This window comes from Sapajus apella, unplaced genomic scaffold (genome assembly GCF_009761245.1).
Source record: "Sapajus apella isolate SASKATOON/1434 unplaced genomic scaffold, GSC_monkey_1.0 scaffold146, whole genome shotgun sequence".
Taxonomy (NCBI): Eukaryota; Metazoa; Chordata; class Mammalia; order Primates; family Cebidae; genus Sapajus; species Sapajus apella.
Genome location: NW_022437086.1, coordinates 2,055,337 through 2,081,064, shown reverse-complemented (window position 1 = coordinate 2,081,064; position 25,728 = coordinate 2,055,337). Strand labels below are relative to the sequence as shown.

Below are 25,728 nucleotides of genomic sequence, written 5' to 3'. Positions count from 1 at the left end.
TGGATGGATGGATGGATTTACAGACAGACAGATATTAGATGGATAGATAGACACAGCCAGAGAGATGATGGATAGATGGATGAATGGATGATGGATGGATGATAGATTATGGATGGATGGATAGATGGATGGACAGACAAGTGATGGATGGATGGAAAGATAGATGATTGATGGATGAATGGATGGACAGATAAGAGGATGGATGAATGGATGGATAGACAGATGATGGGTGGATGGATGAATGGACAAATAGATGATGGATGGATGAATGGATGGACAGATAAGAGGATGGATGGAAGGATGGATGGATGGACAGATGACTGATGGATGAATGGACAGATAGGATGGATGGATGGATGGATGGATAGACAGATGAAGGGTGGATGGATGAATGGACAGATAGATGACAGATGAATGGATGGATGAACAGACAGATGATGGATGGATGGACAGAGATGGTGATATAGATATATGATTGAATACGTTAATAAATGAGGGAGAAGAGACAAACATTTAGTACGGAAGAATTCCAAATAACTTCTGTAGAAACTCTACCCTCAAGGGTAGGGAGCCTAACACTGCGCCCCTTGGATATGAACCACACACAGTGATTTCCTTCCAAAGAGCACAGCATGAAAAGTAGGAGTGCCGGGAGTGATTTGACAGTGGAGAAGCCTGGCAAACACTGCCTCAGTTTGCGGGTCAAGGTCAACGGTGTCAGTCATAAGCCATGCTGGCAGTAGGTGTGTGCCCCTTATATGATGTGATAAAAATGGCACTTCACCTCTGTCATCTTCTCCTAAAAATTCATAACCCAAGTCTTCTGAGAAAAACATCACACAAATCTCAATAATAGGGCATTCCACAAAATCCCTCGAGGACTCCTCAAAGCTATCAAGGTCATCAAACATAAGGAAAGTCTGAGAAAATGCCACAGCCAAGGGGAGCCTAAAGAGAACTGACAACTAAATGTAATGGGATCCTAGAACAGAAAGAGGACTTTAGGTAAAACCTAAGGAAATCTAAATAAGTGATGGTTCAGTGAACAATCATAAATCAATATTAGCTCACTAACTGTTAACACATGTACCAATGTAAGATGTTAATAGGGCAAATCTAGGGTATATGGGAACTCTCTATAACACAGTCTCAACTTTTCTGTAAATAAAAAATTTCTGTAATACATAAAGTCTATTAAAAAAAAAAAAAAAAAAAAAAGAATTGGCTAGGTGCAGTGGCTCACGCCTGTGATCCCAGCAATTTGGGAGGTCAAGGTGGGTGGATCGCTTGAGGTTAGGAGTTCAAGACCAGCCTAGCCAACATGGTGAAACCCTGTTTCTACTAAAAATACAAAATTAGCTGGGCGTGGTGGCATGTGCTTCTAATCCCAGCTACTCAGGAGGCTGAGGCAGGAGAATCGCTTGACCCTGGGAGGTGGAGGTTGCAGTGAGCTGAGATTGTGTCACTGCACTCCAGCCTGGGCAACAGAGTGTGACTTTGTCTCAAAAAATAAAAAATAAAAAAATTTTCTTTTAAAAGAATGTAGTTTTAAAACACTGCTATGCAAATTCCACAAGCCATATATATCACTTATCACTCAGCATCCGCTGGCTGTGACCCCCTATTCCAGGATATTGCCAACATGTAGAGGAAATTTCGATGTCTCCTCACTAAAAGTATCAAAGCTTGTTGGATTCTCACCGTCTAATTAATTTCTAGACTGACAGGACCAAGGTTACATTTAAGCTGTCTCGGCTGAAAGCCCAGAAACAGAAAGCTGACTGTACCACCTCATCCCAACCACCCCCTCCAAAGCACAGACGCACTCTCCCACTGTAGGCAACTGTGGTCATCTCCTTGTCCCTCTAGCTCAACCCTGAAACTGAAACAGGCAGGCTCATTTACTGAATGTGAGTGGGATTTGCCTTTCCGCTGTTCAAAGCCAGGGTCACTGAGTTTTCTGCACCCTTCTATTATTACGTTGGTGCAAAAGTAATTGCAGTCTTTGCCACTGAAAATAATACTTACTATCCTAGCCTCTAAGTAGCCTGCATCTTATCAACTGCAGAAGCTCTGTTTTCTAGACCCTGAACATATCTACATGACAAAACTCAGAAGGATAAAATAAATCACCCATTTTCAAAAGTATTTCACCACAATAATTAAGAAATGATTTGCATGTGGCGTAGAACATGGCAATGACAGTATCACTGCACTGCAAATGACCACAAAGTATTCTAGGTATGAACAGGGCAATATGTATAGATCCTAAGACGCTTTCCAGAGGCTATAGCATGTGAAAATCTTATCAATTTAATGCAGGATCTTTAAAGGTCATGTAAATATAAATATTCAACTGACGTCTGGGATCCCTCTAGAATATTGTGGATTTTTTTTTTAAGATTGACTTTACATTTTGGATTATACTGTTTCATGAATCAGAGGGTATTTTGTTTCATTTTATTTCATTTAGACAGGGGCTGGCTCTGTTGCCGAGGCTGGAGTGCGGTGGCACAATGTCTGCTCACTGCAACCTCCGCCTCCCAGGCTCAAGCGATCCTCCTGACTCACCCTCCTCAGTCCCAACTATGGGCACACACTACCATATCTAGCTAATTTTTGTACAGATAGGGTTGCCCAAGCTAGTCTCAAACTCCTGGCCTCAAGTGATCCTCCCACCTCGGCTACCCAAAGTGCTGGGATTACAGATGTACGCCACCACACCAGCCAGAGGGTATTCAAATTTGTGAAGTGGGCTGGGCATGGTGGCTCATTCCTGTAATCCCAGCACTTTGCAAGGCTGAGCCAGGCAGATCATTTAAGGCCATGAGTTCGAGACCAGCCTGGCCAACATGGTGAAACCCGTCTCTACTAAAAATACAAAATTAGCTGGGCATGGTGGTGAGTGCCTGTAGTCCCAGTTACTTGGGAGGCTGAGGCAGGAGAATCACTTGAACCTGGGAGGCCGAGGCTGCAGTGGGTAGAGATTGTGCCATTGCACTCCAGCCTGGGTGACAGAGCGAGACTCCATCTCAAAAAACAAACAAACTTTGTGAAGTGGATAAAGAAATGCCACAACTGGGGAATTTTCAATGCTCTTCTTTGTAGCAATATTCTTATTTCTGCTAGCCAATTTTACTATAATCAAAAAACTACAGTACAGTAGATAGGGATGAGTTTCACCAAGCACAGATGGCATCAGTTTCCTGCTGCAGAAAAACGGAGGAATGGTGAATGAGAAAAGGTCACTGGATTTAACAATTAGCAGGTCACCAATGACATTTAAATACCAAACTCAATACAGTAAATATTTGCTGAATAAATGAAGGAGTGAATGAATGATAAAGAAGGTTAGTAGGTACCAAAACTAGCAAAGAAGATGGAACAAAGTTTCTGATTTCAAAAGGTAAGACAATGAGAAAGGAAAGCAGATGAAGGAAAGGGAGCTATGCATCCACTTAGCACACGGAGACTCTGATATGTACCAAGTACTCTAGAACGAACTGGGAATGACAGTCCTTGTGTCCCAGTGACTCACAGCTTCCCAGAGGAGGCTTGTTATATGTGCATATAGATCTGACAGAAGTGGTCTCAAAGGGAGAGAAGTTTGTTTTACAGTTTTAAAGAGCGGGATTACACAAGGTGAACTGCAGTGCATAGGAAAAGGAGGGCATTTGTGGCCGAAGAAATATCTTGAACAAATGCACAGAAGAAAGAAGGAATATGGCAGTACTGTATAAAGGCCCAGGGAGGGGGCCTGAAATGAAGTGAAAAAGGACCCGATTATGAAGGCCATTACAAATCAGATAAAATGATTAGGTGTTTCTCTTGCAGGTTGTGTGAGATGTCACATGTTCCAAAGCATGGAGAGAAACAATAAGCTTGGAGCTGGCAGCATCAAAAAGGAGGATGTTGAATAGTTGATATCGGCCCTCAGTTACGTATAGATTGTAAGATCCGTTTTGGAGATTCTTCTAGTCTTTCTACGGTTTGTTTTGCTCCCTTTCTGCTTCTTTCCTTTGTCTTTTAGTTGCATCTCTGCTTCTTCTTTTTTTTTTGAGACAGAGTCTCGCTCTGTTGCCCAGGCTGGAGTGCAGTGGCGCGATCTCGGCTCACTGCAACCTCCACCTCCGGGGTTCAAGTGATTCTCCTGCCTCAGCCTCCTGAGTAGCTGGGACTACAAGTGCCCACCACCACACCCGGCTAATTTTTGTTTTTGTTTTTTAAGTAGAGATGGGGTTTCACCATGTTGGCCAGGATAGTCTCAATCTCCTGACCTCATGATCCGCCTGCCTTGGCTTCCCAAACTGCTGGGATTATTGGTGTGAGCCACTGCACCACACCTGGCCTCACTTTTTTCTTTCTCTTTTTTTTTTTGGAGACAGTTTTGCTTTGTTGCCCAGTGTCCTGATACTGGCTCACTACAAACTCCACCTCCCCAGGTTCAAGCGATTCTTCTCCCTCAGCCTCTGGAGTAGTTGGGATTGCAGGTGCCCACCATCATGCCCAGCTGATTTTTGTATTTCTAGTAGAGATGGGGTTTCACCATGTTGGCCAGGCTGGTCTGAAAGCACTCCTGACCTTATGTGATCCACCCACCTTGGCCTCCCAAAGTGCTGGAGTCACAGGCGTGAGCACCGGGCCTGGCCACATCTCTGCTTTTCAGAAACTAGTACCCTTAAGGTAAATTGCTAGCCTACTTATTAAATGGGATCTGATGAGATCCGATTAGGATTAGGAAAAGATTTTTTCATGTAAGTGTCAGGAAATTCTTTCCAGGAACACTGCAACAGCAGCCATTCAAACTTAACTGGATGACACCTTTAAATTAAAAAACAAAATGAGTTTGCCTGGGAATAATCTACCAATATCAAACATGCCCAGCTGGACTGGCACCGCTGCTCACTAGGGAGATGTGAATCCCAAGTCCACAGTGGTATTATGTCTGGTTCTGGACAAGATGGAGTAGATGCACCTCTCCCTATTTCTCCTGCTAAGTACAGCTAAAAATAGAGGACATTATATATAAGGCAACCAAAAAGATTCTCAGAGGTACAGATAAGAAGGCACACTGGCTAGGGGCCTAGGGATCTGAAGAACAGCACAGTCGTGAGTTTCTTGGGTCTTATTTTTGGCTCATATATCCTGAACTGGGCTGCAACCTACAAATATCAATGGCCACGGACAGTAATTGGATTAAAAAAACCAAACAGTCCCAAGTAAAGGCTGTTTTCTTAGGAGAGCAAGAACAGGGCAGCCTAGCAAGACAGAAAAGTTTTAGACAATAACCACCCTAGGCCATGAGAAAAACTAGCCTCTTTCCCATCCGGTCAGCGACCGCTGTGTGGGAACCTAGACCCCCACCTTCACCTGGCTGTACTGAGGCACCCCTCACAGCTCCCACTACCAGGGAGGTATCAGGGAAGGTCAGTGGGGAATCCTGCCTTCCTCCTCCCTCCAGCTGTGATGTCATACAGATGACACAGGGAGCCTGGACTCTCTAACCCAGCAGTAACAAGGCACCTCTCGCTATATACTCGAGTGGTGTCAGAAGCAGCTTAGTGGAGAACCAGGACTTCTACCACTGCCCAGCAGCAATAGGCCCTGGCCTCCATCCTGTAACGTCAGTGGAGACTGTGGCGGGGGACAGTAACAAGATGGCTCTCCCTTCCTCATCGGAATGCTCTCACAGGAGGCTGAGGGGAGCCTGAACTTCTGCTCCCACTGGGCAGCAACAAGGCACCCTTCCTACAGTAGGTCAATAGAAGCTGAGAGGGGACTGGACCTCGCCCTGGAAGTAGGGAGGTAAACACCCTCTCATGCCATCCCCACAGTGCAGTGTCCAAGGTAGCCATCTAAGACAGAAGTTTTATTAACAAATAAGATCCAGTCTCCTAACATAAGTGCCAAAATGTCCAGGAAACAACTGAAAATTACTTATCATACCAAAAACAAGGAAAATCTCAACTTGAATGAAAAAAGACAATCAAAAGATGCCAACATGATATGTATGTTGTAATTATCTGATTAAGATTTTAAAGTAGCCATCATAAATGTGCTTCAATGAGCAATTAAAAACAGACACAAGAAACAGAAATTTGGCCAGGTGTGGTAGCTCATACACATAATCCCAGGGAGATGGAGGCAGGTGCATCATTGGAAGCCAAGAGTTCAAGACCAGCCTGGCCAACACAGTGAAACTTCATCTCTGCTAAAACTACAAAAATTAGCTGGGCATGGTGGCTCACACCTGTAATCCCAGCTACTCAGGAGACTGAGGCAGGAGAATCACTTGAACTCGGGAGGCAGAAGCTACAGTGAGCCAACAGTGCACCATTGCACTCCAGCCTGAGCGACAGAGTGAGACTCTGTCTCAAAAAGAAAAAAAAAGAAGAAAAGAAATAGTTAAATAGAAAAAGGAAAATAATCAAATGAAAATTTTAGAAGGGAAAAATGCAATAACTAAAATAATAAATGGCTCAACAGAATGAACGAATCTAAACCTAGAGCAAGAGTCTAAAAAGCAGAGAGACCAAAAGAGAACTAAACAAAGCCTCAGGTACCTGTCAGACTATAACAACAACAACAAAACACTCTAACATTTGTGTCCTCAGAGATCTAAAAAGGTACAAGAAATAAGATGGGGCTGAAAAAAATATCTGGAGGACAACTAGAAACTTCCCCAATTTGTAAAGGGCATATACCTGCAGGTTCTGGAAGCCGAGCATGCCTCTAAAACAGGCCCAAAGAAATCCAGGCCCAGGCAACCTGTGATCAAACTTCTGAAAGCTAAAGACGTGAAAATTTTTTAAATTCTTGAAAGCAGGGAGAGAAAAACACCTTACCCAAAGGAGAGAACAATCAAATGACAAAGGATTTTTCATCAGATGCCAGAGAAGCCAGAAGGAAGTCTCAAAAAGAAAAGAACTGTCAATCCAGAATACTTTACCTACTAAAAATATCCTTCAGGAATGGAGAGGGTTTAAAACCAAGACAGTGCCAGATGAAGGAAAACTAAGAGGATTGGTTGCTATCACACAGGCTCTAAGAGAACTGCTAAAGGAAGTTCTTCAAACAGATGGGGAAGATTCCAAAGGAAACTTGGACCATCTGGAAGAAAGAAAGAACAACAGAAGGAGTAAGAATATGAGTAAATACAATAAACTCTTCTTCTCTTGAGTTTTCTAAGTTATCGTTGATAGTTGAAGCAAAAATTCTAATACGATCCCATGTGATTTTCACTCTAGGTACAGGAAATATCTAAGACATTCTAAGTAAGGGAGGGAAAAGAGATTTAAGAGAGGTAAAGTTTCCATATTTCACTCAAACTGGTAACAAGCTGACACCAGTAGACTGTGATATATTATATATGCATAATGTAATATGTAAATCAGCCACTAAAAAGTCTATATGAAGAGACACATTCAACAACAGTGGAGAGAAATAAAAATGGAATTCTAAAATAGATTGGCAGAGTAGACTAAAAATGTATAACTGTACACTGCCTATAAGAAAGTCACTTCAAATATAATGATACAGGCAGGCTGAAAGGCAAAGGATAGAAAAAGATATGCCAGTCAAACATTCATCAAAAGAAAGCCGAAGTGGCTCTATTATTGTCAGGTAGAGTAAACTTCTGTTTATATTTCCTTCCTCCAATGAGAAAATTACAGAGATGGAGAGGAGACGGGTGGTGGCCAGAGGCCAGGGATGGTTAGTATCGGACTACAAAGGAGTAGCATGAGAAGGATCTTCGTGGTATAGAACAGTTTTCTATCTGGGTGATGGCTATATCGATCTCCACATGATATAACGGCATAGAACTAAACACGCACATGTGAGTGCATTTATTTTTTCTTTTTCTTTTTTGAGACTGAGTCTCACTCTTGTTGCCCAGGCTGGAGTGCAATGGGTGATCACAGCTCACCGCAACCTCTGCTTCCCAAGTTCAAGCAATTCTCCTCCCTCAGCCTCCCGAGTAGTTGGGATTACAGGTGTGCACCACCACACCTGGCTAATTTTGTATTTTTAGTAGAGATGGGATTTCTTCATGTTGGTCAGGCTGGTCTCGAACTCCCAACCTCAGGTGATCTGCCGGCCTTGGTCTCCCAAAGTGCTGGGATTACAGGCGTGAGCCACTGCACCCGGCCGTGAGTGCATTTAAAATTGGTGAAATCTGAATAAGGTCTACAGGTAGTACCAATGTCTGTTTCCTGATTTTGATAATGTACTATGATTATGTAAGGCATTATCACTGGAGAAAAGTACGTGAAGGGTACATGAGGCCTTTCTGTACCATTTTGCAGCTTCCTACGACTCTCTAATTGTTTTAAAGTAAAGACGTGGTGTTCAGTTTTCTTTTGTGGTTATCTTGGCATAACAACAGGAGAGCAGTGCTTTAACATGACCGCGGCAGCTTGCTCTCTCTTTCAGAAGTCCTGGGATTATTAGTAGAAAGTGAGGCTGGGCACGGTGGCTCCTGTCTGTAATCCGAGCACTTTGGGAGGCTGAGGTACGCGGGTTGCTTGAGCCCAGGAATTTGACAGTAGCCTGGGCAACACAGTGGGATCCCATCTCGACAAAAACTTTAAAAATTAGGTGGGCATAGTGGCTCACATCTATAGTCCCAGCTACTGAAGAGGTTGAAGCAGGAGGATTGCTTGAGCCTGGGAGGTCGAGGTTGCAATGAACCATGTTCATGCCACTGCACTCCAGCCTGGCTGACAGAATGAGATGAGACTCTGTCTCCAAAATAAAAAAATAAATTGAGTAATCTCCTGAAAAAGCACAGAATAATAAACAGGTTATTTGAAGATTCGCATCTCTCTGGTTTTAGGTCACCTGACCCAGCTCATGAGCTTAAAGAAAGAGCCAATGGACCAGGCCTGAGAAGCGACTGCTTCCTAAGAAGTTGTACCATATTTTCATCTCTTTCACTAGACACTAGTATAAGAATGGAGAGGACATGACGGGAAAAAGACAAGGTCTGCATACTCTAACATCAACAATGCAGAGGAAACGCAGCGCCAGAAAACACATAATTGGAGGAAATCTAAATGAGACTTGTTTTACTTTTTGGATGAGTTTCTCTATTACTTCCTTATAGCCATGGTTTCCAAGCAGAGTACTTACTCACTGGGACGCTGCAGGGGATTTTAAATTTTAAAGAGGAACGCAGAGACACTGGACATCTGTTGGACATTCCATCAACTACTAGGCTTGAGATAGTTCCCAGTTCCAACGTTAGGCTGTGTCACAGATGATGTCATAACAAACAGAGCTGCTAGGTATTTCTCTTGGCCTACAGGTCTTGTGAAAAAGCTATTGAGGCACCAGAGCACTGTGAGGGTGAAAGCTGGAAGCCTCTGTGTTAGGGTACACCTGGTGGTTAAGCAGTTAATTTCAAAGCATTCTGATGGTCACGGACCATCTGTCTCACTCTGGGCATTCTAAGGACAACTTATAATCTGAACTCCATAATTTGATATCGGTGACTTTGCTGGGATTTCTTCTTGACATCACAGAGTGAACCCATTCACTCTCTACCTACATGAAACATAAATATGCAAGTAACATCATCTCCGTGGAAGACACCATCACAACAACCCATTTCCCAGGCTAGAGGCCAGGGAGTCACGCCTGAACCCACATGCTCGTTAGTGGTCCTCATTTAATACTTTGCCAGGTCCACCACTCACCACTCTCACTCAACACAGCCTTTGTCTCAAACCTCATTTTGCCTCAGGTTGCTGGACCTGAGGGTTATAACGGGTTTGTTGCTGTTGTTCTAGAGGTGGTGGAGGGTCTCACTATGTTGTCCAGGCAGAGCTAGATAGAATTCCTGGGCTCAAGTGAATCTCCTGCCCGAGCCTCCCAAGTAGCCGAGATTGCAGACACGCGGCACCACGGCCGCTCTCACAACCCTCTTTAACTGGTTTCTCTCTCTACAGCTTTTCAATCTATCCCCTGTAATGCTGTTAGACAATTTTTTCTGAAACACAAATCTGACTGTGGCACTTCCCTACTTAAAACTCTTCATTGCCTCCCCATGCCCTATAGGGAAAATGACATTTAGGACGCCATTCAATGCTACCTGCGATCTTAACCCTGCCTAATAATCTCCTCCCCCTACAACCCTTCTCTTGACCTCCAGCCATCCCACACTACCTGTGGTTCTCAATGTCCCATGCCTCCCCGCTTCTCCTTCGACCTCTGCTTGTACTGTTTCTTCTTAAACGCTTTTCCTGCCTCAGCCATCATTTCAGATCTAGTTAAATGGTGCCTCCTCTGTGAAGCCTCTCCCAATGGGACCAAGTAGCCCTCAGCATGCGCCCACTGAGCTCCATTCTGTTCTTCCATCGTAGCTCTGATTACACTTCTCAGCATTTTCTTGTTTAGATATTAGTCTTTTTCTGTTAGGCCATTCTTAAAGACAGGATATGGTTTGACTGTCTCCCCACCCAAATCTCATCTTGAATTGTAGCTCCTGTAATTCCCACGTGTTGTGGGAGGGACCTGGTGGGAGGTAACTGAATCATGGGGCTGGTTTCCCCCATGCTGTTCTCGTGGTAGTGAATAAGTCTCACGAGATCTGATGGTTTTATAAGGAGTTTCCTCTTTCGCTTGGTGCTCTTTTCTCTCTTGTCTACCACCATGTAAGATGTGCCTTACACCATGCTTGTGAGGCCTCCCCAGCCACGTGGAACTGTGAGTCCATTAAACCTCCTTTCTTTCATAAATTACGCAGTCTGTTTCTCTCTTTTTTTGAGGCAGTCTCGCTCTGTCGCCTAGGCTGGAGTACAGTGGCACAATCTCTGCTCACTGGCAACCTTCACCTCCCAGGTTCAAGTGACTCTCCCGCCTCAGCCTCCTGAGTAGCTGGGGTTTCACCATATTGGTTAGGCTGGTCTTGAACTCCTGACCACAAGTGATCTGCCCACCTTGGCTTCCCAAAGTGCCGAGATTACAGGCACGAGCCACCACACCTGGCCTCAGGTATGTCTTTATCAGCAGCAAGAAAATGGCCTAATACAAGAACCACTGCTTACTCATCTTTGTATTTTTAGAGTACCCGGCCCTCTGTATTCGTAGCATGCCCATGTGCTGACACACACGGGTATTTAACAAACATTAAGGAGAATGATAAGGGTCTGTCTCAGATTCTCTCCTCTGTCCTGGTGCACACCTGCTGCCATGTCTGGTTTTGCAATGATCACACTGATTTTCAGTCCTTCTCCCCTCTAAACGTGAGTGAGCTCCTTGTGGGCAGGAGAAGACCAATAAAAGCAGTAGTAACAACTATTTGTTAACTGCCTATTTCACTTTGGGTTCCCTTCTAGGTTCTTCTCTCTTCCTTCTTTTTCCTTCCTTCCTTCCTTCCTCCCTCCCTCCCCCTTCCTCTCTGTCTCTCTCTTTCTCTCTTTCCTCTCTCTCTTCTCTTTCTTTCTCTCTCTTCTCTTCTCCTCTCCTCTCTCTTCCCCCGCCTGTCTTTCTCTCTTTCTTTCTTGATGGAGTCTCGGTCTGTCACTCAGGCAGGAGTCCTTCCAGGTACTTTAAGTACGTTAGTTTTAATCTTGATAATGACCTTGAAAGCAATACTATTAGTATCAATTTTGAATAAGGACACAAGAGATTTAATTAGAGTGATGCAGAGACAGGGAGAAAGGAACAGGGAGTCTAGGACAGTGGTTTAAAGTAAGTACAGTGATGACTAATGAACCACTGGGACAAAAAATAGAATTCCCGAGTCCATACTGAGAACATATAAATACATAAATGGGAGGAAAGGGAGGGCTTTTGTTTACAGTAGAATGCTGAAGGTAAATGTGGAGGGAGTGGTAGAGTTACAAAAAAATCAATATTTTACAATCGATAAAACATTTCATCAGGCAGGAACCATCAATAAGTGCTAAATCTATGGGGAAATTTTGGTAAGAAGTAAGATACTGCATTGTCTTAAAGTACCTTTTTTTTTTTTTTTTTTGAGACGGAGTTTCACTCATGTTACCCAGGCTGGAGTGCAATGGCGCGATCTCGGCTCACTGCAACCTCCGCCTCCCGGGTTCAGGCAATTCTCCTGCCTCAGCCTCCTGAGTAGCTGGGATTACAGGCACGCACCACCATGCCCAGCTAATGTTTTGTATTTTTAGTAGAGACGGGTTTCACCATGTTGACCAGGATGGTCTCGATCTCTTGACCTCGTGATCCACCCGCCTCGGCCTCCCAAAGTGCTGGGATTACAGGCTTGAGCCACCGCGCCCGGCCCTAAAGTACCTTTTAATAGGTAGCTTATTAGTTGCAAAGGAGAGAAACAGAAGAACTGGGTTAAAGTAGTTGGGTGAACAAAATTATCCCCACCAATGAGGGAGACTTGGACGCCAGGCACCAAGCATGACACTCTGAAACGGACACATCGCCAACGCAGCATTCCACCTGAGGATGTATAACCTCCATCTAACCAAAGGAAAAATCAGGCAAATATAAAACAAAAAACATTTCTTTTTTTTTTTTGAGATGGTCTCGCTCTGTTGCCCAGACTAAAGAGCAATGGCATGACGAATGGCTCACTGTAGCTCAGATGATCCTCCCACCTCAGCCCCACAAGTAGCTGGGACTACAGGTTTGTGCCACCACACATAGGTAATTTTTCTGTTTTTAAATGGAGATGGGGTCTCACTATGTTGCCCAGGCTGGTCTTGAACTTCTGGGCTCAAGGGATCCACCTGCCTCAGCCTCCCAAAATTCTGAGATTAGAGGTGTAAGCCACTGCGTCTCACCAAGAAACATTTCTATTAAAAGAAAGGGAAGGGAAGAAACTGTATTCTTTTAAAATACCAACATTATAAAAGACAAAGAAAGACTGTGGAAATGTTCCAAATTGAAGGTGACTAGAGAGACATGAGACCATAATGTAGTATCTGGCCTAGATTAGGGGTTGGTTAACTGGGCTGGTAGGCCCAATCTGGCTACATTTAGCTCATAAACCTCTTTTATGGACAGTCTTTGCATTTTTAAAAGGTTGTAAAATGAGTAAACAAGCAAAGATACAAAATACAAAATATCAAAAATATTAAATATTTTTTACTAAATACTAAAAATACAAAATACTGAAAATATTAAACATATCAGACACAGACTATATATGGCTTGCAAACCTCAAATATTTATATAAAGATTAAAATATCTACTTTTTATCACCTTTTTTTTTTTGAGATGGAGTCACTCTGTCGCCCAGGCTGGAGTGCAGTGACATGATCTCGGCTCACTGCAACCTCTACTTCCTGGGTTCAAGACATTCTCCTTCCTCAGTCTCCCGAGTAGCTGGGATTACTGGTGCCTGCCACCATGCCTGGCTAATTTTTGTATTTTTAGTAGAGATGGGGTTTCACCACACTGGCCAAGCTGGTCTTGAACTCCTAACCTCAAATGATGCACCCGCCTCAGCCTCCCTCCCAAAGTGCTGGGATTACAGGCATTAGCCACCATACCCAGCCCAAATTTTCTTTATAAAAAAAGTTTGCTGACTCCTGCAGAGGAGATCCTGAATGAAGCGGAGGGGGAAGTGCTATAAAGGACATTACAAGCTGAACTGACAAAATCTGAATATGGATGGTAGACGAAAGTCACGCAGAAGTTGATAACTGCACTGTGGTTGTAAGAGAGAAAACTCCTAGTCTTAAGAAATTCACACTGAAACATTTAGGGGCAATGGACCATGACCAATGCAAGTTCTTCAAATGTCTCAGAAAAGACAGCAGATGTGTGCACGTACATGCGGGGGCAGGAGGGGAGGGAGGGAGAGGGAGAGAGAACAAGAGCACGAGAGAGACAGAGACAGACAGAGAGAGTGCACGCGTGCAAGCAAGTAAATGGCAGACAAATGGTAACAGGTGATTTTGTAAATCTGGGTCCTTTGTTCTATTTTTTTCATTGCACTTTTTTGTAAATATGAAATAATTTCCAAATTTGAAACAAAAGAAAAAGAAAGAAGGAAGGAAAGAAGGGAATAGAGGCTCTGGAGTTATGCCAGGGTTGACATCCCATTTCTACTCCTTACTGGCTGTTTCTTCTTGGGCAAGTTACTGAACCCCTTTATGTGTCTGTTTCTCATCCACAGACAGAGGTCAGGCCGGGCTTGGTGACTCACACCTGTAATTCCAGAACTTTGGGAGACTAAAGTGAGTGGATCAATTGAGGTCAGGAGTTCAAGACCAGCCTGGCCAACACGGTGAAACCCCGTCTCTACTACAAATACAAAAATTAGCCAGGTGTGGTGGTGCATGCCTGTAATCCCAGCTACCCAGGAGGGTGAGGCAGGAGAATCTCTTGAACCCGGGAGGTGTAGGTTGCAGTGGGCCAAGATCGCACCATTACACCTCAGCCTGGGCAACAGAGCAAGACACTGTCTAAAGAAAACAAAAACAAAAACAAAAGATAGAGGTCTCAATAGTACCTACCTTACAGAGAAGCTGTGAGGGTTTACAAATATACTTGACAGTGTGTGTCACAAATTAAGCACGCACCAAATTAGCTGGTTTTCTAAAAATGAAAATAACGAGAGCAGCAACAACTGAATCATGCTGTGAGGCAGGTGCTGTGAAGTGTTTCATAGCAAGGGCCTTGGCTAGCAATATGCCCATTTTCCAGATGAAAAGCTAAAAAGAGACGGGTCAAGACTGAAGCCCTACTCAGTCTGACTCCATGCATAATCTCTTCTTGTTCTTGTTCAGTCCACTACAGAAAGATGAAAGAACTTGCACAAAGTCACCAAGTTAACAAGTGGTGGTGTGAGATTTGTGCCAAGTCTACTTTTCAATTAACCCTGTGGCTTTCATTCTTCATGTCTGAGCACGGTGTGCCTTGCTGCAAGGCCTGCTGTCCAGAACTCAGCAGGCATTCAATAAACACCTAGAGAACGGAATCGGCTGGCATTAGGTGGTTTGCTATCTATGTTCTCTAACCTCATGGGACAAGAGGAGAAATCTTACAGAGTGAAGTGAAGTATTGGACTAAAATTAAATTGTTTTGTTTTAAGGGTTCCTTTGAATATTGCCAATGGTTTCGAAAGACGCCTTGTAGCATAAAAAAGGTCAGCGGACTACAGGGAGAGAAGACTGGTTCTGGTTTGACACAGCCATTTAAGCCAGTCTCTTCATTTGGACCTCAGTTTCCACATGGAAAAAGTGAGAGGGTTAAATCATGTATCTCAAACACCTCAGAAGAGATCTTCTGTTCCTAGGCTTGCCTTGATTTCTAGAAATACTCTTCTAAATGCAATATACAGAACACAATCACAGGTAACAAGGCACAGGAGAAGACAAGGCAACATGAATGAGAACTTACAGAAATGACAGACAACAGAAATAAGCCCACAGGAACTTTAGACATTGGAGTTATCAGATACAAACCATAAAACAACTTGCTTCCAGTTCTCAAGAAGATAAAAAGCCACGCTTGAAACTTCAGCAGTGAAATAGAAATCATACAAAATAGGATATTTGAAATAAACAAACCAAGCAGAAATTATACAATTAAAAAACATGAAATGTAAAATTTAAAAATTAATGGTTGAGTTTAATAGCAAAGGAGACACAGCCAAAACAAGACTTAGTGAACTGGAATATCAATCAGTAGAAACTATCCAAAATGAAACATGGAGAGATGGAGAGACAAAAGCACAAAAATAAAAATGAGAAGGCAAGAGACATAAAAAAATATATAGTGAAATCTAACATATGTTTAATTGGAGTCCTAGAGGAGAAAAAATAATAAGAAAGAATAAGTATTTAAAGAAGTAAAGACTAAGAAAATTTCCAGAACTTCTCCAGAAAATTAACAAATTATTTTAGTGTCCCACCTCTATCAAGAACTGGATTTTTCTAGTTCTTTAGTTAAGGAGTTACTTAGTTAAGAAAGATAGTAGATTTGTGTACTTGTTCTATCTAATAAAAGGACTGAAAGGGAAAAATGGAAATAGTGTTTTAAACTAAAATCTTACATAAAATTCTCCAGATGCCAAGACTCAAAGCAACCTAAAATTTGACAGATACCCTCAATATTGCTTCTGACGGCTAGAAGCTCATATGGCGACTATTAACTATTTTAGCTTTTCCCTGTCATTCCAGGAAAGGACTAGAGGTTATTACAAGGATATTGTGCTTTTGTTTTGTTAGAATGCACCTTCTAAAAATTGCAAACCAGAAAGTACTTCAAGATATCCAGATGAGGGCTAAACAAGAAGCAATGTCACACAAAAAAGAGTTTATGAGCCCAGCAGACAGAATTTAGGACTTTCTTAACGTTTGTTTTACGAAAGGTAGCAAACAAGCAGATAATCCCTATAACAAAGTAAGAAGAAAATGAAGAAAGAAGGAAAGAACAGCAGGGTGGAGGGACAGAAGAATGCATGTTTGAGTTAGGCTTACCTTTTTGTGCGCTATCAGGAGGCAATTAGAGTGTTCATGTTCACAGGCAATTTCATAGTCGGGGATCAGATCCACCAACTCGAGGACAAACTGTACCACTTCCTCATGCCAGGGCACATGGGCCATGGTAAGACTGCTTGCTGAACTTTCTCCACAGTAGGTAACACCCTGTGGAAACAGTACAACCGTCAGACAGAACACTACAGACCTACACGCACATCACAGAGGAAGGCTTTCAGAGCCAGAAAGCCTTCTTGAGGTCATCCAATGCAATCCAGTCCGTATTTTAAAGGGAAGGAAGTGGATGCAGAGATGGTAACACCTGCGTGGGAGATCATAAAGTAGCTACTGACAAAGACAGCAGGCTGATGCTCTTGCTACTCTACGACGCTGCTGGGGCTTAAGCACCTGTGCTTTCTACCATGTCAGTCTGTGCTGTCTGGTCACAATAATGTATTTGAATCAACAGCATGTCTTTTGATTCAGATTCATCTGTGCACTGTAACTGAGGAATTCTGAAGGATTTATCACCCTCTAGGACAATAACAAGGGCACAGTGGACACGCATAAAAATTCACTGACCAAGTAATTGATTCACTGGGAAAATAAGCTGAGGTTCCATTTTCTAGTATTATTGAGATTGAGGCTGGCAAACTTTTTCCTTAAAGTGCCAAATGAGGATCGCTTTAAAATTGTTCTTTTTTTTTTTTTTTTGGAGACAGAGTCTTGCTCTGTCACCCAGGTTGGAGTATAGTGGCACAGTCTCAGCTCACCACAATGTCTGACCCCTGGGTTCAAGATCGTCTAGTGCCTCAGCCTCCCGAGTGGCTGGGATTACAGGCACCTGCCACCATGCCTGGCTAATTTTTGTATTTTTAATAGAGATGGGGTTTCGCCATGTTGGCCAGGCTGGTCTTGAAATCCTGGCCTCAGGCAATTCACCTGCCTCAGCCTCCCAAAGTGCTGGGATCACAAGTGTGAGCCACTACACCTGGCCTAAAATTATTCTTTAAAAAGTTCATTTTGTAATGCACTTTGGATGTGGTTGTATAAATAATCATGCTGAAAGGGAAATATACAGGTATTGATCAACTTATGACCTATGCAACTTGCGACCATTCGACTTTACGACCACAATTGCTAGCCACGACTGCTCCGCTGTAGATTTTTGGAAACACTACAACATTTTGATGTGTATCAAGAATATCGCTATCGCCTGGGAGGCTGTGATGACAAAGTGCATGAATGGCATCTGGAAAAATTGTGTTAAGCGCTATGTTAATGATTTTGACAGATTTGACAGTGAACATGAACTTGAAACAATTCGGGAAAAAACAGTAAAACTTGCTAAAGACCTTTCTTTGGAGTGTGAAATGGAAGGTGTCGAAGAGTTGCTAGACAAAGAATCCGGAGAACTTACAAATGAACAGTTAATCGAACTGGAAGAAGAAAGAGTGGCGGAAGAAGAAAGAAGAGAAGCAGAGAAAGAAGAGGAGGAGCCAGAAAGAAAGTTCACCACTAAGGGATTATCAGACGGTTTATCTTTACTGAATAAACTTCTTATACATTTCGAAGCAATGGACCCAAACATCGAATGATTTGCAAGGATTGAATGGATGGCGCACGATGTGTTTCGTCCGTATCGTGAAATTTATGAAGAAAAAAAGAAACATACAGTTCAGACAAAGCTCACCATGTTTATGAAAAAACCAACTCCGGTAACCCCAACTGCTGCCTCAGATGACGACATCAACAATCCGCAACCAAGCACCAGCGGCCAATAAAATGTTTCGTACATGTTTATATATTTTGATATGTTTTGCAATTGGGAAAATGTTTCCTATGGTATTTTTTACACCTGTATTTTGTATTTTTGTATGCACCTGTATTTTGTAATTTTGTATGTTTTGCAAATATTAAATGAGTTGTACTGGTAATGCGGTGTTTTACTTAAACCTGACGAATGTAAAAATAAGAAACAAAATGGTGTAGAGGTGATACAAATGGCATAAAATGAACAAAGAAAATTATGATATATAACAATAATGAAAGAAAATTATGATAAAATATGACTTACAGATTTTTATAACATCACTTCAAAGTACTGTACATATAGCCTACTCAACTTATAACCAAATCGTGTTACGACCGGTCTGTCGGAACCAATCGTGGTCGTAAGTCGAGCACTAGCTGTATTTGTGTATGTACCTATATACCCTTACACACAACTACATATACACATATGTATTTCACCAACATAGAAATTCTTCATAGTACAACTGCAAAAAGATAAACTGTCTAACTCTTTTGGACTCTACCTGACAGCCCAGGCATACAAGACCCAAAATTTCCTATCTATTTGGTAAATTACATAATGGTAAATTATTAATTTTCTAATAATAAAAGATTTATCTTATTTCTTGAAATAAAGCTTAACTTTGTGGACTCTTCAAATACCCCCAAATCAAACTTTTCTCAACAAGTTCTTTAAATATCCCAGACATGATTCCACTAAGTGGGAAATAACTGAGGAGGAGGGAGTGGGGGGAAAGGTATGTGTACCCCTCATCCACATTCTCTCTCTCTCTCTCTCTCACACACACACACACACACACATACACACACACACATACACACACACACACACACACACACACAGAGAGAGAGAGAGACAGGACACATACACCACAGACAAATTGGAGAATGCAGAATGACATTTGTTATGTCAACAAATTGACATTTGTTGTTGTTTTGTTTTTTGAGACAGTCTGGCTCTTGTTACCCAGGCCGGAGTGCAGTAGCACGATCTTGGCTCACGGCAGCCTCCACCTCCTGGGTTTAGGTGATTCTCCTACCTCAGACTCCCAAGTAGCTGGGAATACAGGCACATGTCACCACACTAGGCTAATTTTTGTATTTTTAGTAGAGACGGGGTTTCGCCATGTTGACCAGGCTGGTCTTGAACTCCTGACCTCAAATGATCTGCCCATCTCACCTTTCCATGTACTGGGATTACAGGTGTGAGCCACCACACCCACCTGGCTGACACTGAATTTTTAAAAACCCACAAATGAGCAGATTGACCCTGACCCTGATGGCAGACTTGGGATTTGGATGAAGACTCAAATGAGCTGTGCCAAACACTTGACTCAAGACAGCTGTTCAAAAAGATTACTGGTGCACTAAAGTGAGATGGCCTTTGTGGAATATAAACCACAGTACCCAGCTTAATTACACCAAACCAGAGAATCTTCTCAGTTTGCCCAGTGATTTAGAGAATTCATTAAACTGAGTTGGAGCTGAAACTGCACCCTAGAGAGTTCAAGAAACCAATGACTAACAGAAATTTTTGCATTTGCTGGATGGCAGTATAAGAAAAGAAACAACTTAGTAAAACGCTAAAACTCCCTCTGCTTGTGAGATTTAAAAAAAAAAAAAAAAAAAAAAAACCTGGCTGAAATAGGTTGGACCCAACATGGCCAATGGAGTCTGCATGGAAAGAGCTTGCTGACGTCACAGCCCAAATTTCCACCATGTTTCATACTAACTCCCCGTGAATTTGCATATGTAATCCATGAGGAAGCAGGATGAAATAGACAACTGCACCTGTCCGAGGACTGTCCAAATCTCCCCTTTCCTTCCACCATTCATTAACTAATCCGAGAATCTATCCCCTACACCTTTTCTAATAAAATCACCACCTTAAAGACCGCACAGGGAGACAAATTTGAGCTGGAATAATGTCTCTTTATTAGCTGACTTGCAAAAAAGTTTTTTTCCCCCGTCAAATACCGGCTTCTAGAGCATCAGGCAGCAAGCCCCTTCTTCTCAGTCACAGAGCTTAAGGTGAATAAAAAAGACAAGTAATGATACGGTTCAAAAAATCATTATAAAAGCATGGCTGAAAAACTGCTAACTTTACCCAAGTGCATAAACAACATGGAGATGATTTATTGATAAGCCACATTAGTCATAAAAGTGTACTCGACCTCAGTTTAAATACTGCTTATGATGTGTGAACTACACAAACAACCATGTACAGCAGCTACTTCAAAGGACTTTCTTTTTAATATTTAAAAAGTCCACTGAATCAGAGTTTTTAGATAAGATCTTATCTTCGTGATAACAGCTTTTGAAAATACTTTAATATTTTATTACTCAGCAAAAACAGTCATGAAACATTGAGGGGAGATTTGGTTTGGGAAGGGAATAAGAGGATACCTGCTGCAGCTCATTATCATGACTTCACCATTCCTTACAACTCTGTGATGCTTTATGGTATTTTCACATAAAAGTTCTCATTTTAGCCAGATAAAACCCTTTGAGGTGGCTAGCCACGGTGGCTCATGCCTGTAATCCCAGCTCTCTGGGAGGCCAAGCCAGGCAGATCAATCACGTGAGGTCAGGAATTCGAGACCACCTTGGCCAACATAGTGAAACCCCATCTCTACTAAAAATACAAAAATAAGCCGGGCTTGGTGGTGCACGCCTGTAATCCCAGCTACTCAGGACGCTGAGGCAGGAGAATCGCTTGAACCCTGGAGGCAGAGGTTGCAGTGAGCTGAGATCGCACCACTGCACTCCAGCCTGGGTGAGAGAGAGAGAGAGAATCTGTCTCAAAACAAACAAACAAAACTCCTCTGAGGGAAGCAGTCCCGGGTAACTTCCTGAGTCAACTATAGGGCCGAAACCTGCACCGTGACAGAAATGGTCTTGGTGACTTGGACTGGGGGTCACCTCCAGGACCCGAGCCCTCACTCAGGCACCCAGTGCCTCTGTCTGGTGTTCTCTCTGCTGTGACCGCCCCACTTCATCCCATACTCATCTAGTCTAGTCTCCCGAACGCTTGCCCTGACTTCATTCCTGAGCGCAGCATCATCTGAAAAGCTTTCCCTTCGCACCACGGCTGTCTGCCACCTTCTCATCCACTCTCACCCTCAGCCCCAACTCCACTTATCAGAAGCAGCATGTTCTTCACCCAAAACTTTGAGTAAAGAACAGTCTGAGGAAAACAGATGGGTACAGCGTGGCGACGGAAAAGCCAAGTTACTCACGCCAGGATCTGCAGGCTGAGGAGTAACAAGCAGAACAAGATCATTTATGCATCTTTGAGTTTGCAGTGAAAAGCATAACCCTCACTTTTACACCCTGGTGGCTTCCGGACCCACCCCACTGCCCTAGGAGATGGGGGCTGCTACACTGTGGATATCTGAGCCTTCAAAACTCATGCTGAAATCGGATCCCCAGTGTTGGGGTGGAACCTAATAGGAGGTGTTTGGGTCATGAGGGCAGTGTCCATCCATCTATCTGTCTGTCTCTCTCTCTCTTTTCTCTGCCTTCTGCCATGACTGAAAGCAGCCTGAGGCCCCCACACCACAAGCAGCTGCTGGCACCATGCTTCTTGCAGAGCCAGTAGAACCAGGAGCCAAGTAAACTTCCTTACAAGTCACACAGCCTCAGGCACTCCTTTACAGCAATGCAAACAGACTAAGATAAGACAGGGCCACAAGGTCTTCCTCACTGGCTGCCTAGAGAGTTTGCCTTGGGATTCACAGTCTGTGGGAAGAGCAGTATTGGGTTTGACTACTTGATATTCTAATTAAACCAACTGGGTGTCAAAACAAGCCTCTCCGGGCCTTACCCTCACTCAAAGGGCCTTGGAGTTCAAATTTAATATTATAGTAAGCCAAGGTCATATAAATGCCCCCAAGATGTGAAATCAGTAACACAAGTTGGCCCTACATTCCTGGATATGCCTGGAGCTCCCTGCAGACACAAACCCAATGCTGTTCATACCTGTTGTATTTCAATTGAGTTGCTTATCTTTTTGTTATTAGGTTCCTTGACTTTAAAATGGAAACACACACGCATGTGTATGTGCGTGCATTCAGAGTATTGTACCGAACTGTTTACACATTTCTAAATCTACTTTGAGGAAAGTTTCTGACATGTATGTATCTCCCTATTCAACTTGCTTTTCTCATTTTGTTTTTTGTCCTCTAGAGTTTTGTTTTATGTCCTCCTCATACTGTTTTTTGTACCCTAGAGTTTGATGAGAAAAGAAATAATGACTTTATGATTTTTTTCCCACAATGTACCCCAAACACTTCATTCCTTTATCCTAAAAATGCTTCAGTAACTCCCTTTAAAGCAGTACAAGCTTCTCATCATGGCACGAGGCCTTCTTCACTTGCCTCTGTAGCTTGTGCTAACAATAAACCATCAGCCATTCAAGCCCGTCTTTGGCCTTATGCACAAGTAACTCTAGAGATGGACTGCCCACTCAGCATCCTGTCTGCACCTGGCTAAAACGACCCATCATTTTTTAACCTCTGCTCAGGAACCTCCACCCTTTCTGACCCTGATCTTACCACATCCTGTGCAGTTATCTGTTACCAGGTAACTGGTAAAACGAAGCATTAAACTCTGAGCCCTTCAAGGGCAACAGCTGTGCCTTGCTCTTCTTGGCACCCCAAATCAATCTATGCTAAATGAATGAAAAACCAAGTCAGACATTCTTCTACGACTTTAAACTCCACAACTCTTTTCTAATCCAATATAAAATTTCATTTGCATTATTCAGGAGTTTTCTACTCTGTAACAGTTACGAACCAGCTGATAAACACTGGTTGGGGACTGCTAAGTACAAGAAAAACTGACTGTATTCCTCAGCTTTGAGGGGGAGAGTGAGGATATGCTAAGACAATCATTTTGCAGGGTGCATTCTGCAAGGATTGAGCACTATCCACAGCTCAGGTGCTTTCAATTATTTGACAACAAATAATTACTGAGCACTTCCTATTCTCAAGGTGTAATGCTAGGCAGAGAATACACAGTGTTGTGTTACAAAAGTTTTCAGCAAGACAGATGGTTGTAACACGAAAACTTTTCACAAGCAAGCAAGCAAGCAAGCAGATAATGACAAGGAAGATTATCTGGCTAGCAAATAAAGGCCTCTTTAAGCCTAATGAAGCTAAAATACATGCTAATTTACAAGGAATATCGCAGAAAAATATTGTACAAGACTGGTAATGAAAGAAAAGAGGAAATCCATAAAATAAAGAAATAGCCTCTATTGATTTCTTGTGAACAAATATGCTTAATGGAAAGTGATCTAAACACTTACTGAATATGGGCCTACATTACTGCATTGAATTCTCAAACAAACTTATTAAAGAGATATTCTTATTCTAATTTAATACTGACAGAATTTATGCTCAAGGAGGATGAATAACCCATTCCAGGCTACACTGGTATATTGTAGGTAGGTATCGAAATTGTGCACTGCCTCTTGCCCCTCATGAGACTCCAGTGTGTGCAGACTATGGGAGACCCCAGACTTGACATGCACACACACACATTCACACATGCACGCAACACACACACACACACGCACACAACACACACACAACACATACACACATGCACACAAATTCACACATGCACACAACACACACGGACACACACACATGCCCACAACACAAACACATGCACACAACACATACATGCGCATCGGTGCACACACACACACACACACACACACACACACGTGCGCCCACACACACGTCAGGGAGAAAAGGTGCCAAGGGCATGTCTGTCCACGACGCCACTCCCGAATTTACAATCACCCTTCCTGACCCATGGGTGTTAATGCAACCACTTACATGACCAAAGTTAAGATGATTTTTCTTTGACTCACAAATAAATGAGAACGTATGCACAGGGTAGATAGAAAAAGGAAGGCAGACTTTTCTAAATCCAATTAGATTGGTGCTACAAGAAAAATGAGAAAAGCAAGTTGAATAGGGAGATACATACATGTCAGAAACTTTCCTCAAAGTAGATTTAGAAATGTGTAAACAGTTCGGTACAATACTCTGAATGCACGCACATACACATGCATGTGTATGTGCGTGAGTGTCAAGGAACCTAATAACAAAAAGATAAGCAACTCAGTTGAAATACAAAGGGTATGAACAGCATTGGGTTTGTGTCTGCAGGGAGCTCCAGGCATATCCAGGAACGTAGGGCCAATTTGTATTACGGATTTCACATCTTGGGGGCATTTATATGACCTTAGCATATATTAAATTATATTATATTAAATTCAAATTTAATATAATATTAAATTTGAACTCCAAGGCCCTTTGAGTGAGGGTAAGGCCCTGGAGAGGCTTGTTCTTTGCAGGTAAGGAAAAAGCCTTCCAACTGTTACTGTGTCCGTGGTGAGTTTTTCCCTAATCCATCCTTTCACTGAAGGTGAAAGGGCCTAGTCTTCTGTCCTTTAATCCCAAATCCTGTCGTCTGGAACCATGGAGTGCCTCCAGAATGGTCTCTTTCCTTATAGGTCCTAGAGTGTCTCCCTTACGGCCCTGACAGATATGTAGCCTCCCAAATGTATGGTTTTCATAACAGGTTCACTTCTAAATGTTTATCCTTAGAGAGGTTTGAGGTTATAGCCTACCATATTGCTAGTTCTTATCAAATATTTTATGGAGAGGTCTTATTATCCTTCTGGGCTCAAGCAATTCTTATGCCTTGGCCTCCCAAGTAGCTGGGATTACAGGCACCTGCCACCACATCCAGCTAATTTATGTATTTTTAGTAGAGACAGGGTTTCATCATGTTGGCCAGGTTGGTCTCAAACTCCTAACAGCAAGTGATCCACTTGCCTTGGCCTTCCAAAGTGCTGGGATTACAGGCATGATCTACTGTGCCCAGCCAATAATTTTTAAAACTCCTCTACTTTAGAAATTTATAACTTTAATAATAAGACAATAACAACAAAAAGATGTCTTTTCAGATATTCTGTACTTTAATCCTATTGAACAGGAAAAGGATGGCTTCTCCATTTACTGATTTCATTTGTCTTTTGAATTACAAACCAATGCATGCTCATTGTAATAATCGACACAATACATAATTATAAAAAGTAAAATAAACCTTTCTTTCCCCTTCTCCCAAATAGAATACTGTTAACAGTCTGACATACATCCTTCCATATTTTTCTTACATAAATACATTTGAACATACAACACTGAAAATGCAATCAAGAAATTAAACTTTAAAAAAAAAAGAAAATGTAATTTCATAATGAATATTATTGCCTCTTAGTAGCAGTATGTTATATTCTGTAAACACCCTTTTTGCTACTACAACATCAAAGGAAGACACCTCATTAACTTGCTGGACAAATGACAGGTAAGTTAACAAAGCATGAGATGGAATCCTCCAGTGACCAGGCATTTGACATTCACTGCAGGACATTTCTCCCTGGGATCTTGTACGAAAGATAAGACATGAC

At 42.5% G+C, this 25,728-nt stretch overlaps 1 protein-coding gene across 6 annotated transcripts in view; it reads right to left on the bottom strand.

Annotated features, from left to right (window-relative positions):
- LOC116540884 (S-adenosyl-L-methionine-dependent tRNA 4-demethylwyosine synthase TYW1) overlaps nt 1–25,728 on the bottom strand; it is a 309,103-nt gene that overhangs the window by 85,826 nt on the left and 197,549 nt on the right. For all 6 annotated transcript variants that reach the window (XM_032264675.1, XM_032264672.1, XM_032264670.1 and 3 more), the window contains one exon: nt 16,425–16,592. In XM_032264675.1, coding sequence (XP_032120566.1) covers nt 16,425–16,592 — 168 coding nt within the window. The remainder of the gene's footprint in view (nt 1–16,424; nt 16,593–25,728) is intronic.